This window comes from Anarhichas minor, unplaced genomic scaffold (genome assembly GCF_050575085.1).
Source record: "Anarhichas minor isolate MPS153535 unplaced genomic scaffold, ASM5057508v1 ptg000033l, whole genome shotgun sequence".
NCBI lineage: Eukaryota > Metazoa > Chordata > Actinopteri > Perciformes > Anarhichadidae > Anarhichas > Anarhichas minor.
The window spans coordinates 8,903,275-8,917,228 of record NW_027466479.1 but is presented as its reverse complement, the minus strand read 5'-3'; the positions used below and the strand labels follow the sequence as shown (position 1 = coordinate 8,917,228).

Genomic DNA, 13,954 nt, shown 5'->3' with positions numbered 1-13,954 from the left:
ATTTGTATCATTGTTCACTAATTCTAGATTCTCTTACGTTCTTGTGAAGTTGAGGAAAATAAATGATTGAAATGAGATGAGACGGTGGGTGATGGTTCGCAAAAAAAAAAAAAACTAAACGGGAGAAAAGATGTGCTCCAGCAGCTTCTGGTTGTGATCACACAGCTCAGCCTCTCAGAGGTCTTATGTAAGGGTTCTGGAAAGGACGCTCCAGGCGATCGATGAACCTCAGATTGAGGAGGAGCGGTGCCGCTTCCTTCCTGGTCATGGAACATCTTTAATCTTGGAAGAACACTGGAGGGGGTCATGGAGCTCAATTTACGTTTGGTTTTTTTTTATTTGGAAATGGCTGACGACCATGTCCTGCAGACGGTCTTGTAGAGGAGGTCTGGGCACATGAGATACCGGGGCCGCTGATGCAGTACTCGCTTGCCAGAATGACTTATTGCTGTGGATACATACACAGCTCTCGAAGATATTTTGCAGAAGATGTTTTGCTCTGCCAAGATTTTGCCCACTTTCTTTCTTTTTTTATGGCAGAATCTAAAGGCACAGCAGCGCGGTTATCTCAGGATTACATCGCCACATTTTGCCGAGCGCTGTTGGCTTAATCAGACACTAAAGTGGTTTGGATGAGAGTCAGCAACTCCGCCATGCCTCTCTGCTAGATGGCCCCCCCCCTTCAGCCAAGGAGAAAGTTGCTGGCTTAGGTGGGGGAGTACGAGTGAAATGGGGTCTTGTTCATGAGTGGGGGTAAGATGAGGCCTCAGATTGGCTGGCAAATTGGTGCAGAATTCCCAGTCATGTGGGTGTTGTAGCTAAGCCTGAAGGCAAAGCTGTGAATTTACTAGTTGATCTCTCACCTGTGGTCATGAGCTCCGGGTAGTGACTGAAAGAATGAGATAGGGCTTTCAAGCCGCTTTAATGGGTTTTTTTTCCCACAGAGGGTTTCTGGGCTCATTCTTTAAGAAAAGAGCGACCGAAACATCTTGCCGTAGAACCACAGCTCCTTTGTGTTTTTAAAAAGAGCTAGTTGAGGCGGTTTGGGAATCTGACCAGGAAGGGTCCTACACACCTCCCTGTGGAGATGGACCAGTCTCGTCTACCTTGGCAAAAATCCCAGGCAGTCCCAGAGCATGCTGGGGGGGGGGGGTTAAACATCCCACATGGCCTGGGAATGCTTTGGTAGATGCTGACTAGGGGAAAAAGGGATGTCTGGGCTACTTTGCTTAGGCATTGTGAATTTGACCTACTTAAGTGGCAAAAAAAAAAAAAAGGATGGATGGAAGTTTTATATTAGCCATGGCAGGAATTTGTGTGGGATTTGCAAAATCTGCAGTTTCAATCCTTTTTATATTAAAGAATAACCAGAGCAGCAAACTGTCTGCAGTCAGTCCATCAGTGAGTACAGTCTGGCATAAAGTTCTGCTTTAAATCATAATAATCATGTTAAGGTACCTGTGACCCCAAAAAAATGAACAAACATAAATACTGACATGTATGTGCTTGTACAGTTTACATGTCTAAAGAATCAGATCTATACACGCTGTTAATATTCATGAGCACATCGGGATCACTCAAACATATTGATATGTAGTCGGTGTTTACGTCCTCATTAGTGGTAAATGCAAGAGAAATGAGAAGCAGACCTTCAGTGTGTTGGTCTTCAGCTGTGTCTGGGGTTGGGCAAGGCAGTGCAAGGATACCATAGAGTCCCATAAGCCTGCGCCAGGCAGCATGGATTTGAGTCACAATCCAGTAGCAACAGTGAGCTGTTCACTTGACAGATTCCCCCCGGCTGCTGGTGCCTCCCTGCTTACCAGCAGCAGCGGTTGTTGTGAAACATTGACCCTTTTCAGTGAAAAATGCGACGCGTCGATTACACACAATTTATCTCCCATTTCCCCTCCCCTCTGCATTTCTTCTCCCAACTTCATCCTCTCAACCCTGCATCCCGTGAACCGCGAGGCCTGTGTGATTAAAAAAATAAATGAATAAAAACCTTTTGGCCGATCCATCTCCCTCTCTAACAAAACCCACATACCTTCTTTCTTTTGACCGAGCTTCACGAACCAGCAGGCTCGCCCTCTGAGCTGTAATTGCACCAGCTAATAATGTATCCGGTCTACATAATCCAGGGTCCTCAGTGCCAATTAGATGTGGAAATGTCTCCCGACGTGTCTCTATTATAGCCGAGGGCCGGGCTCTATCCCAGCCCGGCCCTCGGCTTCTCTAGCGTGACTCCTGGTCCCTTCTCACACTTTCTTTCTTTCCTTTTCTCTGTGTCGGCTGATTGGAGAGTCCTCGGCTCAGTTGAGACAGCGAGGCATGTTAATGTTGTGCATCGCTATCGGATGCCGTTATCATTTACAGCACCCAGCAGATGGTGCGGGAGCAGGAGCCACGCTACATGCTAATGTTTGAAGGTAGTATTCACTGCTGCACAAGAGAAGCAAGGAATTTGAATCCCAAGTCCATCCATCAGCATTCATCTGTCATCGTCAATTACCATCAGCTAATTGTAATTACCTATGACAGGCCTAGCTTGTAATAACGGACGTGTTGGTTCTGTTACAGTACATGGATTTAGATCCTTGTACCCATCGGGGGGGGGGGGGAAGCTGAAACTCCTGATTAAACTGGATATAAGAATTGCAAGGCGAATAGTTTTTAAGTTAATTTACACGACGCCTTGTCTTCTGCGTGCAAATAAGCATACAAAGCATTCACAGCTCACATCTTTCCTCTCAACACTTTTATTGGCATATCATGAATGTATTAGTAAATAAAAAACCTGCAGAGTAATTCATACATGGTTCATTAGAAGAAGATTAGCGAGTTGTGCTGATCTCTGCTCAAATGTAGTTGAACATTGCTTTAGATATTTTTTTTACTGTACTCAGCAGACTACCCCTCAAGCAAGACCGATCTGCAAACAGGACACACGAGGGCTTACGCTTTTTTTTTATCAAAGCTCGGGTTTTGTGCGAGGTTTTTGTACACCGACGTAACTCATCGCTTCCTCTCCAGCAGATCTGGCTACATCTGTAGATCTGTAGATCGTTTCTCTTTTTGAATATTAACTCTGTTCTCCTCAACATCCATTTTCTGCCAGACGGTCTTACATTTATTTTCAGATTAGACTCGATGATCCGCTCAGTCGAGACTGAAAAATTGCTTTGGTCTGAAACCGCTTTATTGCACGACAAAAAAAGTAAATACCTGCAATAAAACAATATACAATTACTCAAATGCTTTGAAAGCAAAACCAGGTTAAAATATAGTATTATTATTATAGTAGATTTGAGGCCAAGCTAATGGCGTTTCTGATGTCTCTTTCTGTTGGAAGCGTTAAACTGAGCAGTTACAAAAACACTTAGCCGAGCAGTTTCAGCAGGTGTTATTTCGTGGAGCGATTGCCTGGCCAGAATATCTTTGCACTGCAGTTACTGAGCAGTTATGGTCGTCATATTGTCCTCGCATAATGTGTTATTATTTTGAGCAGTGTTTGGCTGACTATTGTGTCCACATCGGTGACTCTAAAGGGAATGACACAGTCCACATTGGAATCAATTGATGCCGTGCATTAGCTGAGTGTGTGACAGGCTGGCAACCTGGCATCAGCTTTCGGTTGCCAAAACCGTAAACATGTTTTGCAATTTTCAGTCACCTTAGCTTTTTTAGTAATTCAGATACTAAGCAGCCCTCTTATAGCAGCCTGTTTCTCTGTGCCATAGAGCTCCATTGTCGTCCCAAAATCCTCATTTCTTGGAGCACATTTTCCTCAAATTCTCAGTTTCAAAGTCACCAGATCGACCTCTGAAATTCAACACTTCTCAGATAAGCAAAGTTCTGATTAATGGAATTAATTAGTATGAAAACTGATCCTTCACTAGGACTGATGTGGGTCCGTCTCTTCTCTCCATGTCAACTAAAAATATACAGCAAATCACCTTCCATCTTTAATCCACAGGACCATATTCTCAATCCACATTATTCACATATTTTCTGTACATTACATTGTGTATATATAAGAAAATAAACAATTGATAAATTTACTGTCCCTCTAAAGTCAGATTAGGGATAAATTATGGAAAATGTAGTCGCTGACTCCACTGGTTTCAATTGATGCCAATGATGTTAAAACTATGACATTAACCAACCAGGAAATTAATTGCACTCTTAGATGTGTTCGCACCCATATCAGCTGTTCAAGTGCACAAACAATATTTTTTTAAATGTCACTGAAGAATCCTCATTAACCAAAACCAAACAAAGTGTTAATTTAAGTGATCAGTGATTACAGTTCCCACAAGTTGTTTTAATACTTAAAATATTCAGAGAAGTATATGATTTATAGACTGTAGACTTACCAAAAGAAAACCTGTCAATATACCATAACTACAGACAAATATACATTTAAAGTAAATGGCGATATATTTTCAGTTAACTCAGTTCTAAGTTATTTGGATTAAGGCTTTTTTAACTGATTCACCTTAACCTCTTAGCCCCGTAAGTTTAGATTTTGTAGTAACACGGCCTCCTTTCGTTACTTTTCCACAAAATGAAATAAGATGCAATTCAGTCCAATGCTTCACCGATATGTTCTAACCGACAAAAGCCCAGATTCCGTCGGCACGTTAGCGTGCCGTTCACTACTGGGCCCGATTGTGTGAAATTGGGGAAACACTGTCCATACTTTTGATCTTATGTCGAAAAGTTTCTGATGTTGCTTGCAGGTGTTGGTAGGTCTTGTTTTCAGTTACCGCGAAGCACGAAGATCTGGCACCAATTTCCTCAAAGTTGTTTGATACCAAGTAGGACCGTCGTAATTTGTTTTCCTGATACCCAGCCCTCGTTCTTGGGTGTTGGGATATAAAGTGTTGGTCTGCTTTCAGTCAGGAATCAGTACTACAAGTCAGCTTCTAATAGATGTTGCAATTTCAACCCCAACAGTGGGCCTCAGAGGGGCGGAGTCATGCTGACAACTGACATTTGGAGGACGGTTATTGCCAGATGGTCGGTCGGTCACACTCTTCCTTATAGGGTTCACAGGAATTTAAATAGCAGGCGGTCGGGTCATTCAGTCGGCCACACTAAATGCAAATGTCTCCCGATGACACGTAAATCTATGCAAAATGGAGCAAGAACTGATGCACTGAGGAGGTCTGACAGAGCTGCTGCAGTGAAAGATCCACGTCCACTCGAGACTTTCCCCTGCTGTTTCTTTTGCATACGAGGCTGAGGTGTGGGACTGGTTGCCACACTAATCTGGTGCCTTGTTCAAGGGCACCGTGGCGGTTAATTGTCAAAATTGTTTGCACGACTGAGCTCCATGATTTCCTGAGCATGGACAGGCTTCAGGGGGGAAGCAGGGCATTTCGTTTACTCCCACACGGCATTCAGCATCACAAAAACGAAATGTGCGAGAGCTCTTATTGGCACCAAGCCTGTGCTTTTAAAACACACAGGGGTGTGGACGAGGGCTGTGTTCCTCTCAGATCTCAGTGCAGCGTGTTTCACAGCCCGTAATGCAGCTCCAATCTGTGGCTTTTGCTTAGTTTACTCTGTGAATCAGAAAAAGTTACACTGCCTCCCTTGTTTTCATAAGCGAGTGTTGACATTGTAACAACGCCGGTCTCTGTGCTCATGCGGTGAGGTGGTCTGTAATCCTTCTGGCTTCATTAAACCACCTCTGCTGCCACTGAAAGCGGCGACGAGACTCTTTTCTGTTGCAGTGAACCTTTTACCCGCCTGCACTCTATTTAACATTTCCATTCTCTCCTTTCATCCACTGCAGTTCACTTTTCCTCCTCATTGTCTCCTCAGCCTCTCTGCCTTCTTTTTATCTTCCATCATCTCTCTTCTGCTGTCTGCCTCTGCCTTTCTGTAGCTGTCTTTCCTCACCTCCATTCTTTGCTCCTAGCCCCCCCCCCTACCCTTTTCATTCAAAATTAGACGGATAATCCCGACCGTCCTCATTAATTGTGTATGATAGCGTTAAGTCTCTAAGCACTCGGATGGGTCCCACCGTTAGGAAGACAGATGAGCAGATATCTGTTAATGTGACACTTAAGGGCCTCTCCCTGCTTAGACCAGTCCAGCTGCCCTCTCCCTTATTTCCCTTTTCCCCTTCTTCCTCCCCCCCCCACTCCCACCCAGCCTCCACTCCCTGGAGAACGACTGTCAGACGCTCTTTCTCCTAAGCTGTAGATAAGGAAGGCAGGCTCCTCTAATGTGACAGTCCATAACAACAGCGGGCTGTCAAGCCAATAAACCGCTCTTTGTTGCCATAAGGACAATGACTCGAGTGCTTCTTCTTTTGCTAACGGCTTTTGTCAGTTCTAGTTGATGATATTTTCATAATGAACAAGCGATGTAATGTATTCTGGAATACCAAGTTAGAGAAAAAGTGCTGCTAAATTATGCCCGATGACTTTTTAGCCATCAAGCCACAACTCAATGCAGGCGGTGTAATGTTTTTTTACTCCGTAGAGTTCGAAATGGATAATAAATACAAGAGTAGTTCTGTACATGGCAGGATACCGCTCCGTTAGAGTGAGTCCAATCCTCTGAGTCAATAGGCAAGACAAGGTTGATTATCATTGAATGAGATCGGTTGAAGCTTAGGTCTCCTATGCACCAGCTAATTAGAGAGCCGAGTAGAAATGCAGCCGATCAATCGGCCGCCGATCGAAACCGGTTGGTTTTCAGCCAATCAGCCATGACTGGTGACCGGCCGATCAGTCTCCCATTTATAATAATTAAAACACTGAAGTCATAATAAATCTATCTGTCTGATTGTGAAGTCTGTTCAGGAGGTAATGTTATAATTGACTCATATGTGCGTTGGCACAGGTAGTTTCCCTGATTAAACGGTCACATGCTGTTCAAACTGTTGTGCTTTTATACGACGGTGTGCTTAGTCAGTTCATTAAGTCCAGTAAAAGGTGATCTCACAGTAATACGTTTAGTCATTATTCACAACGTGGTTGATTTGCAGTCTAATAGTTCTAATAATGCTCATAATCAGTGATTTCTCTGTGAGCTCTTTGTAACACCAAAGAACATAAATATACACATCAGAAGTATTAAAGTGCTGCACCAGAGTTTAGATTCACCCATGTGGGCCAAAAACGTCTGATCAACGAGTCGGTCTGTATGACTCTGCGTTTACTCCTCTTGGTCCGTTTGTAAAAAGTCGGTGTGAACCGGACCAGAACTAAAATGCCACAATGTATCATTTGTTCCTCTTGATCTCAAACAAATGAACCAAACTACATCAAGTTGTTTATTAAGTAAAATATGATGCAAAATACTTGCCAAACGTTTTTCTAGCCAAACGATTCATCTGTTAGCTGTTCAAATGAGTCTTAAGGCAGATGTAGTTGACTTGAGTTTTATCATATTCAGTGACTACCGGATGAGTCGTGGAGGACGACATATTTCTGTGTGTTGGTATAGATAAAAGCCTGTGTCTCAGTCAGTTGATAATGATGCAGCTTGTTATCTCCCATGGTCCTCCTGTTTGTTATGCTATCTCCTTCTGAAACATTTTTGCCCTCTTGGCTCCTTTCATGCTTCCTCTCTCGTCTCCTGTGACTCACCTACCACTGCTTATGTCCAGGGATGCGTCAAAAGATTTTAATTAATTAATCCGCCAATTATTTTCTTGATTAGTTGATTGGTCCACAAGGAAAAATGCCTCCCAATAATTTCCCAGTGTGTCTTCAAATTTTATTTATTTAACTAATAGTCCAAAACCCAAAGATATACATTTTACAATAAAGAAACTAGAACCATCAAATGTTTGTCTTTTTTGTTTGAAAAACAAACAACAAAAAAACATCGCTCTACTGGTGTCACATCCCTCCCACCCTTTATTTTACTCTCCCTCTCTCCCTCAGGTATACCCGGGGTTAATGGTGACCGCCGGCCTCATCCACTACATGCTCAACCTGCTCCACATCACCGTCCACATCCGCGACGTGTGTGTCTTTCTGGCGCCGGTGTTCAGCGGCCTGACGGCCATCTCCACCTTCCTGCTGACGCGGGAGCTGTGGAACCAGGGTGCAGGTCTGCTGGCGGCCTGCTTCATCGCCATCGTCCCGGGCTACATCTCGCGCTCCGTCGCCGGATCCTTCGACAACGAGGGCATCGCCATCTTCGCCCTGCAGTTCACCTACTACCTCTGGGTATGTACGCCGGTCACGGGATGGAAGGGGGCAATAAGGAAGAGTGTACATGGAAATGTTATATAGGCAAATGTTGTATGTACGCCTCTGATGTTGGGAATCTTTGGAATCTTTGTTGGGAATCAGAATATAGCCTAAACCGGTGCTCCGTCAGCTTTTAAATCTATTTTGGCTGAAAAATATATATAATGTCTCCCCTAACAGTGAAGACTCAGTTTGTTCATTTTCCGAGGATGTGCTTTATGTAGTCAGAAATGAAGCCCGATTTTCAATCTTACTTGGACTCAGATGGTGAATTATTTATCCAGAGGCTTGAAAGGCACACTGGGCATCTGTGCAGACCACGTGGAACCCAGGAAACAGCACGCTGCGCTCTAAAACCATCACAATAAGACGACCTTTAAGAGACGGAATTGAAACTCTCGTGTTAAAGGTTGAATAGCCCCCCCCCCCCCCCTCACACTTTACCTTCCTTTTTGGGAAATGCACAGAGTAGACACAGCGGGTTCACCTGTGTGCCAACAGGGAAGCTGACCTCGTTCAATCGGCACCATCACTGTTCTCAACAAGGTCAGGTTTGTTTTGTATGTGACAAAACATATTTTCCCTCCTGTTGTTTTTTTTTTTTTAACTGAATTTGACCCGGTTATCCTTGTTCAGCGAGGTAGACCTCGACGGAATGAAAGAAATTGCACGCATGAGTAGAACGTGTCATTTTTTAACACAGCTTGGATGTTTGCAGGAACCACCGTGCAAACATTTTTTTTGAAATGGTCTGCACAGTGGGGAGAAGTAAAGGGCTTTTCAAGCTGAGTGTCCTCTCTTTTCAGTTGCATCAGCAGCTGCCTTACAGCCCCTCAGCTATCTTCCTATGAACGCCTCGTGTGTGTGTGTGTGTGTGTGTGGGGGGGATCTTTTTTCATTATTGGAGTTGACCTTGACAAGTATTGAGGAGTTTTTCATTTTGTATTGAGCTGTGCCCGTTCAGTGATGCATACTTTATTTATTTTCTTCAACTTTTAAACTCCAATAAGAATGACTTATGTGAAAAGGAATCTTGAGATGGAAAGCATTTGCAGATAACCAGTTTAAATGGGAGTATTCAGACTTTCTTTCTATTAAACCAGGTTTCTCCTCACATCAAAGAGGTCGGCATCGCAATACCTAAACGGTGCCGTAACTGTTCCACCTGACACAAGATGCCACACTTCTAGTCGGTGCATGAAGTAACATTTAAGAGTGACTTTGAAGATTGAAAGTTTTTTTGGAGAGTTTGGATTGAATGTATTGGTCGTTGGTTTGCAGCAGCATCGTAGTGAACGAGGAGTCTCGTAAACCTGAATGAAGGAATTCGGGTCTGTGGGTGCCACGCAAGTTGCCACTCTGCAGGCCAGCATTAGTGGCTTGAACGTCACGCGATTGATTGATTGAATGAATAAATATGGGCAGCACATGATGCCGTAAAGGTTAAAAGCTGCTGACGTTGGAGCCGATCGCTGGAGGAAAACTCTAAATGTGCGGGCATCACTGCCAATCATTTAAGCACGGTGGGCATATTTCTTGTTTATACAATATCCTGTCATCCCATGGAGTCTATAAAATGATTTTCAATTAACAAAATTGCCCCGTGTTCCTGTAGACTGCAAGAGTATAAAAGGAAGAGAGTATAAAAGGAAGTGGTTACAGTGGAGCAATTACAGTCATCACTCTGAAAGAATGTCACACCTGCACCGCTAACATGCACAGGAGCAGGTGTCTAATGAATACGGACGTTTGAAGGGAATCCAAATTTAATATTGTCAGATTTATCAATGCAAAAGATTGAATAGACTGTAATGAAGTGATCTGCAATTAGCAAGCCGCCTTCACCTGCAAGGCCTTCTTCCAAACATGCAGCAGTGAAAGAGCGTTATATCATCGGAGCTAATTCATCCTCAACAGAGCGCTGCAGGAACCAGTCTGGGGACGAGTTCACATTTTTGCACTTCTGGTTCCCTCATCTCGAAATCAATGTGTGTTTGGTAAGATGCCTGAGAAAGGCCTGTGGTTGAAGAGAGCTGAAGATATTTTAGCGTTTAGTTCCACGATATGAAATGTCAGTTTTGAAAGTACGAAGAAAGTATAGTTTTGACTAATCCGCCTTCACACCCTCTTTGTGCATATGTGACCATGGTGTAGTTTGTTTGTTTATAGCTTAACGTTAGCTTTTTTTCTTCTGCCTTTGACATCATTTGTCTAGAGATGATCTTGCAGAACAAATCGTCCAAGTATCATGAACTTTTGTTTGCCACAGAGCTTATTCTGTGCAGTAATCCAGAATCCAATGGCCTTTTGTCAAGGGAAGCGGTGCAATGCTAACACACGCATCATCCCTGCAGCACTGTATGCTTGGCTGTTAACTTAAGCTGCTGTAGTTAACACTGTCAACGGCCATATTTATCTATGACTTTAAACAATACATTAGACAAATATGAAGAACAGGAATTACCAGAGAAATCCAGCCACTCAGACTGACGGTCACCTATTGCTTTCATTGGTTCATTCTTTTCTAAAGCTTCTTTGTGTCTCCTTCTTTGCATTGCTCCTGCTGCTCAGTTTACTTTAGCAAATTCCATTCTTTATTTATTTATTTATTTTTTTAGCTTAGAAGCTTTGGGTATTATCTAGAAAAGATTATTGCATAATAAGATGGCGCAATCCTATTGTAGACTCATGTAAATAAGCCACATGTCAGTTCTTGACCAGCTGTAGCCGGGTAGTTGTACGGAGACGTATCATTCAGTGTTCACATCAACTGCACCAGAGTTCCAGAGATAAGGCAGGCAAATGATGCACCAGTTTTTATTTAAACTACACTGATATTTTTTTCATTGTACCCGCAGCGTTCAAACATGACCGCCTGCAGCTGTTAAAGAGTTCCGTCACAGCTCGAAACAGAGCAAGACCCGCGGGACTTCCACACTTATGCATTTGGAGGCCGTGCAACGTTCCTCATCAGCATTCAGTGTTCATGTTCGGTTCTAGACAGATTTAGTCTAGTTTTACTCAATGCACCGGGCAAGTGAACAATAGTTGTGATCTTTATTAGGGGCCAATATTCAGTATAAATATGCAATCGGGAGATGCTACATTGTGAGCAACAAATCTGTTGAAATTGGCAAAAAGAGAGCTAGTTAATGTTAGCTCTTAGCAGCCGGTTGGCAGCACAGGCCGGCTAAATAACAAGCATTTGGAAGAACTTACTTAATCAGACGGCCAAATGTTTAATCGGAGCAAATGTTGAGTTTTTTTTTTTGTCCAATTGTCCAAATCCCTAGTAACTTGTCTAAAAAAGCTTAATGTCAAGCCATGACATGTTTTCCTGATGGTCAAAGAAGTTTAATTAGTAAACATGAAAATCGATTCACTTGATGTTGAAGACATCTGTTTATAGGGGGCTTCAGATGAGACATGTAGGTGTATTAGATGCTGCAAAACTCTGCACAAGGCTTGACAATTAATACATTGAAAATAGCCACATTTTGTATTGTGTATCTTTAAAAAATATATTTTGGTTTTCCATTTTTAATTCAAATTGTTTTAATTTAAACTCTTAGCAGCAGACAACACGCTGGACTCGGGCTACGGAGCCTTGAAGCTCCGCCCCCTGCTGCTGCTCAGAGCGCTGTTCGCTTGTTCATTCAAACTTTATTGAAATCAAACTTGGACTCTTTTGGGTCACCATCAATAGACCATTCAGGCTTGATGTAAATGGGTTTAACGGTTCTCAGGATATGTGAAGGTCACAGAGACAGGCAGAAATTCCTGGCTTTGTTGTTGGATAATCCAACAGTTATTTCAATTTCTATGGGGGAAAAAACCCGACACAGATTAGTTGAATGTTAGACAGGCCGGTGGGGAGAAACCTGCTGCTCTTACTGTCCTCGTGCTTTCAGCAAGTGAACAGACGAGAGATCCAGTATGCGTGCCAGAGGCAGTGCGTGAGTGGTAATGGCAGCTCGTAGGATATTTGTCCAAGTTAAAGTTTTACCTTCAAGGCGTTAATTTCCTTTTATGCACAAGCGTGAAGACATGCCGCGCGGTGGAGGCTTTCATCCAGACAGAAGTGGTGATGCAGGTGTTTCGTCATGCCTCACTGCTGTTTGTCACAGAATAACACGCTTGGAAGTACAGCTGCCGCCGGGTTGGAAGCGAGCTTTAATCTGTCCAAGGACTCAGCCGTCCCAGTCTGTCACTTTGTCAATCGGGCCCGGATGCGTGTTTACATGTGGTGTCATGGCGGCATTAGTCACTAAACTGGCGGACAACTCGCTCACTGTAGCTGATCTGGCGATGACCTACAGTTTGGAGTCCAGGTGGCTGGCCGAGCGTACCTGTTGTGTTTACAGTCCCGATGCTACACACCTGACTCTGTGTCTGTTTTGCTGGCTCAGCAGAGTGAAACCAAAACAGCTGCTAGTGTCAGCGTGAGGGTTTGCATCCTCAAACATACTGTGTGTGTTTCTGGAGCTAAATATACTCAGGAAATGTATATTATGTATACACAGACAAATGCAAACCACTCTAAATTTGAAGTCACTGGCATATTTAATAATATTGAATAATATGCACGGATAAAACCAGCAGATCACGATTTTTGCCAATTACAATTTTCTCTCTAAGAACTATAATTGACAGCAAGACTCCGGACTAACTTTAACGAAGTAGATTGTTCCATCCATCAAGACCGTCTGCCTTGGTAATTTAAGGCAAGGACTAAATGTCAGACATTTTTGTTGGTAGATGAGACAGTTGCGCAACAAGGATTGCAAACTGGGTTGCTCTCTCTGCATTGATGAGTTGCGTTATGAAATATAACTCTCTAAAAATGTGTGATTTTTATACATTTTTCTAAATGTTTGTCAGCTTCTTTATGTAGACGGGTAGATATGTTTCATATTTTCACAGCAGGCATTACAAAACCTTTTATAGCACATTTGGCACCTTTTTAAACATTAACAAGGGAGCGCTGATCCTTACCCATTCAATGTGTAGTCTTTTTATCGAATACATAAGACTTTTTCCTCCTGTCTCCATCTGAAATCTTTTTTTTTTTTTTTTACTCTGCAGGGAGTCTCTAAAATCCGCCATTTAATTTCCAGGACCCATCCAGCCATAACCATTTGTCTCACACCAGGAAATGTTTATTAGGGTGTGTTGGGGACATCCGTTTGTCTCTGCGATAATATAATGGCCTGTTGTCATCTTGCGTGAATGGACAATACATCTCCAGGTGAGGCAGGTGTTCCTCGCAGCAGCCATCGCAGCCTCTTAAGGTGATGCGTCATCAGCGAAGCGGTGCCATCGGGAAAAAAAAAAATATCCCTCTCCGCTCACCTACCGCCTTCTCGCGCTCTCCGTTCTATTTGGCGAGGGCCCTGAAAAACAATCATCGCGGCCATGCGCCACTGCTTCCCATTATCAGTGTCATTTACCCACATTTGTCTTTGCATTTCCCTTTTTCCATCCTCTCCGTCTTTCTTCCGTCTCGTCTGCCTTTAATTGTCTTTGTCTTCCTTTGTCACTGTCAATGTTTTGCTCCGGCAGTGTTCCTCGTCCTGCCGCTTCCTCCCACCTCGCTCTCTCTCTCATTATTGCTCGTTCCTTTCTTGCCCTCTCTTCCTCGTCTTGTTACCCCCCCCCCCCCCTCTGTCATTTCCTCCACGTTAGGGGAAAAACTCCGAGAGCCGCTCACTCAAGTCTCAGCCCAATCTTCATTA

At 43.4% G+C, this 13,954-nt stretch overlaps 1 protein-coding gene across 1 annotated transcript in view; it reads left to right on the top strand.

The window, feature by feature from the left end:
• The window catches only part of LOC142964994 (dolichyl-diphosphooligosaccharide--protein glycosyltransferase subunit STT3B), a 70,332-nt gene that overhangs the window by 31,854 nt on the left and 24,524 nt on the right, over positions 1 to 13,954 (top strand). Inside the window, exon 3 of the mRNA XM_076105644.1 lies at positions 7,908 to 8,195. Within this exon, the coding sequence (XP_075961759.1) occupies positions 7,908 to 8,195 (288 nt within the window). The remainder of the gene's footprint in view (positions 1 to 7,907; positions 8,196 to 13,954) is intronic.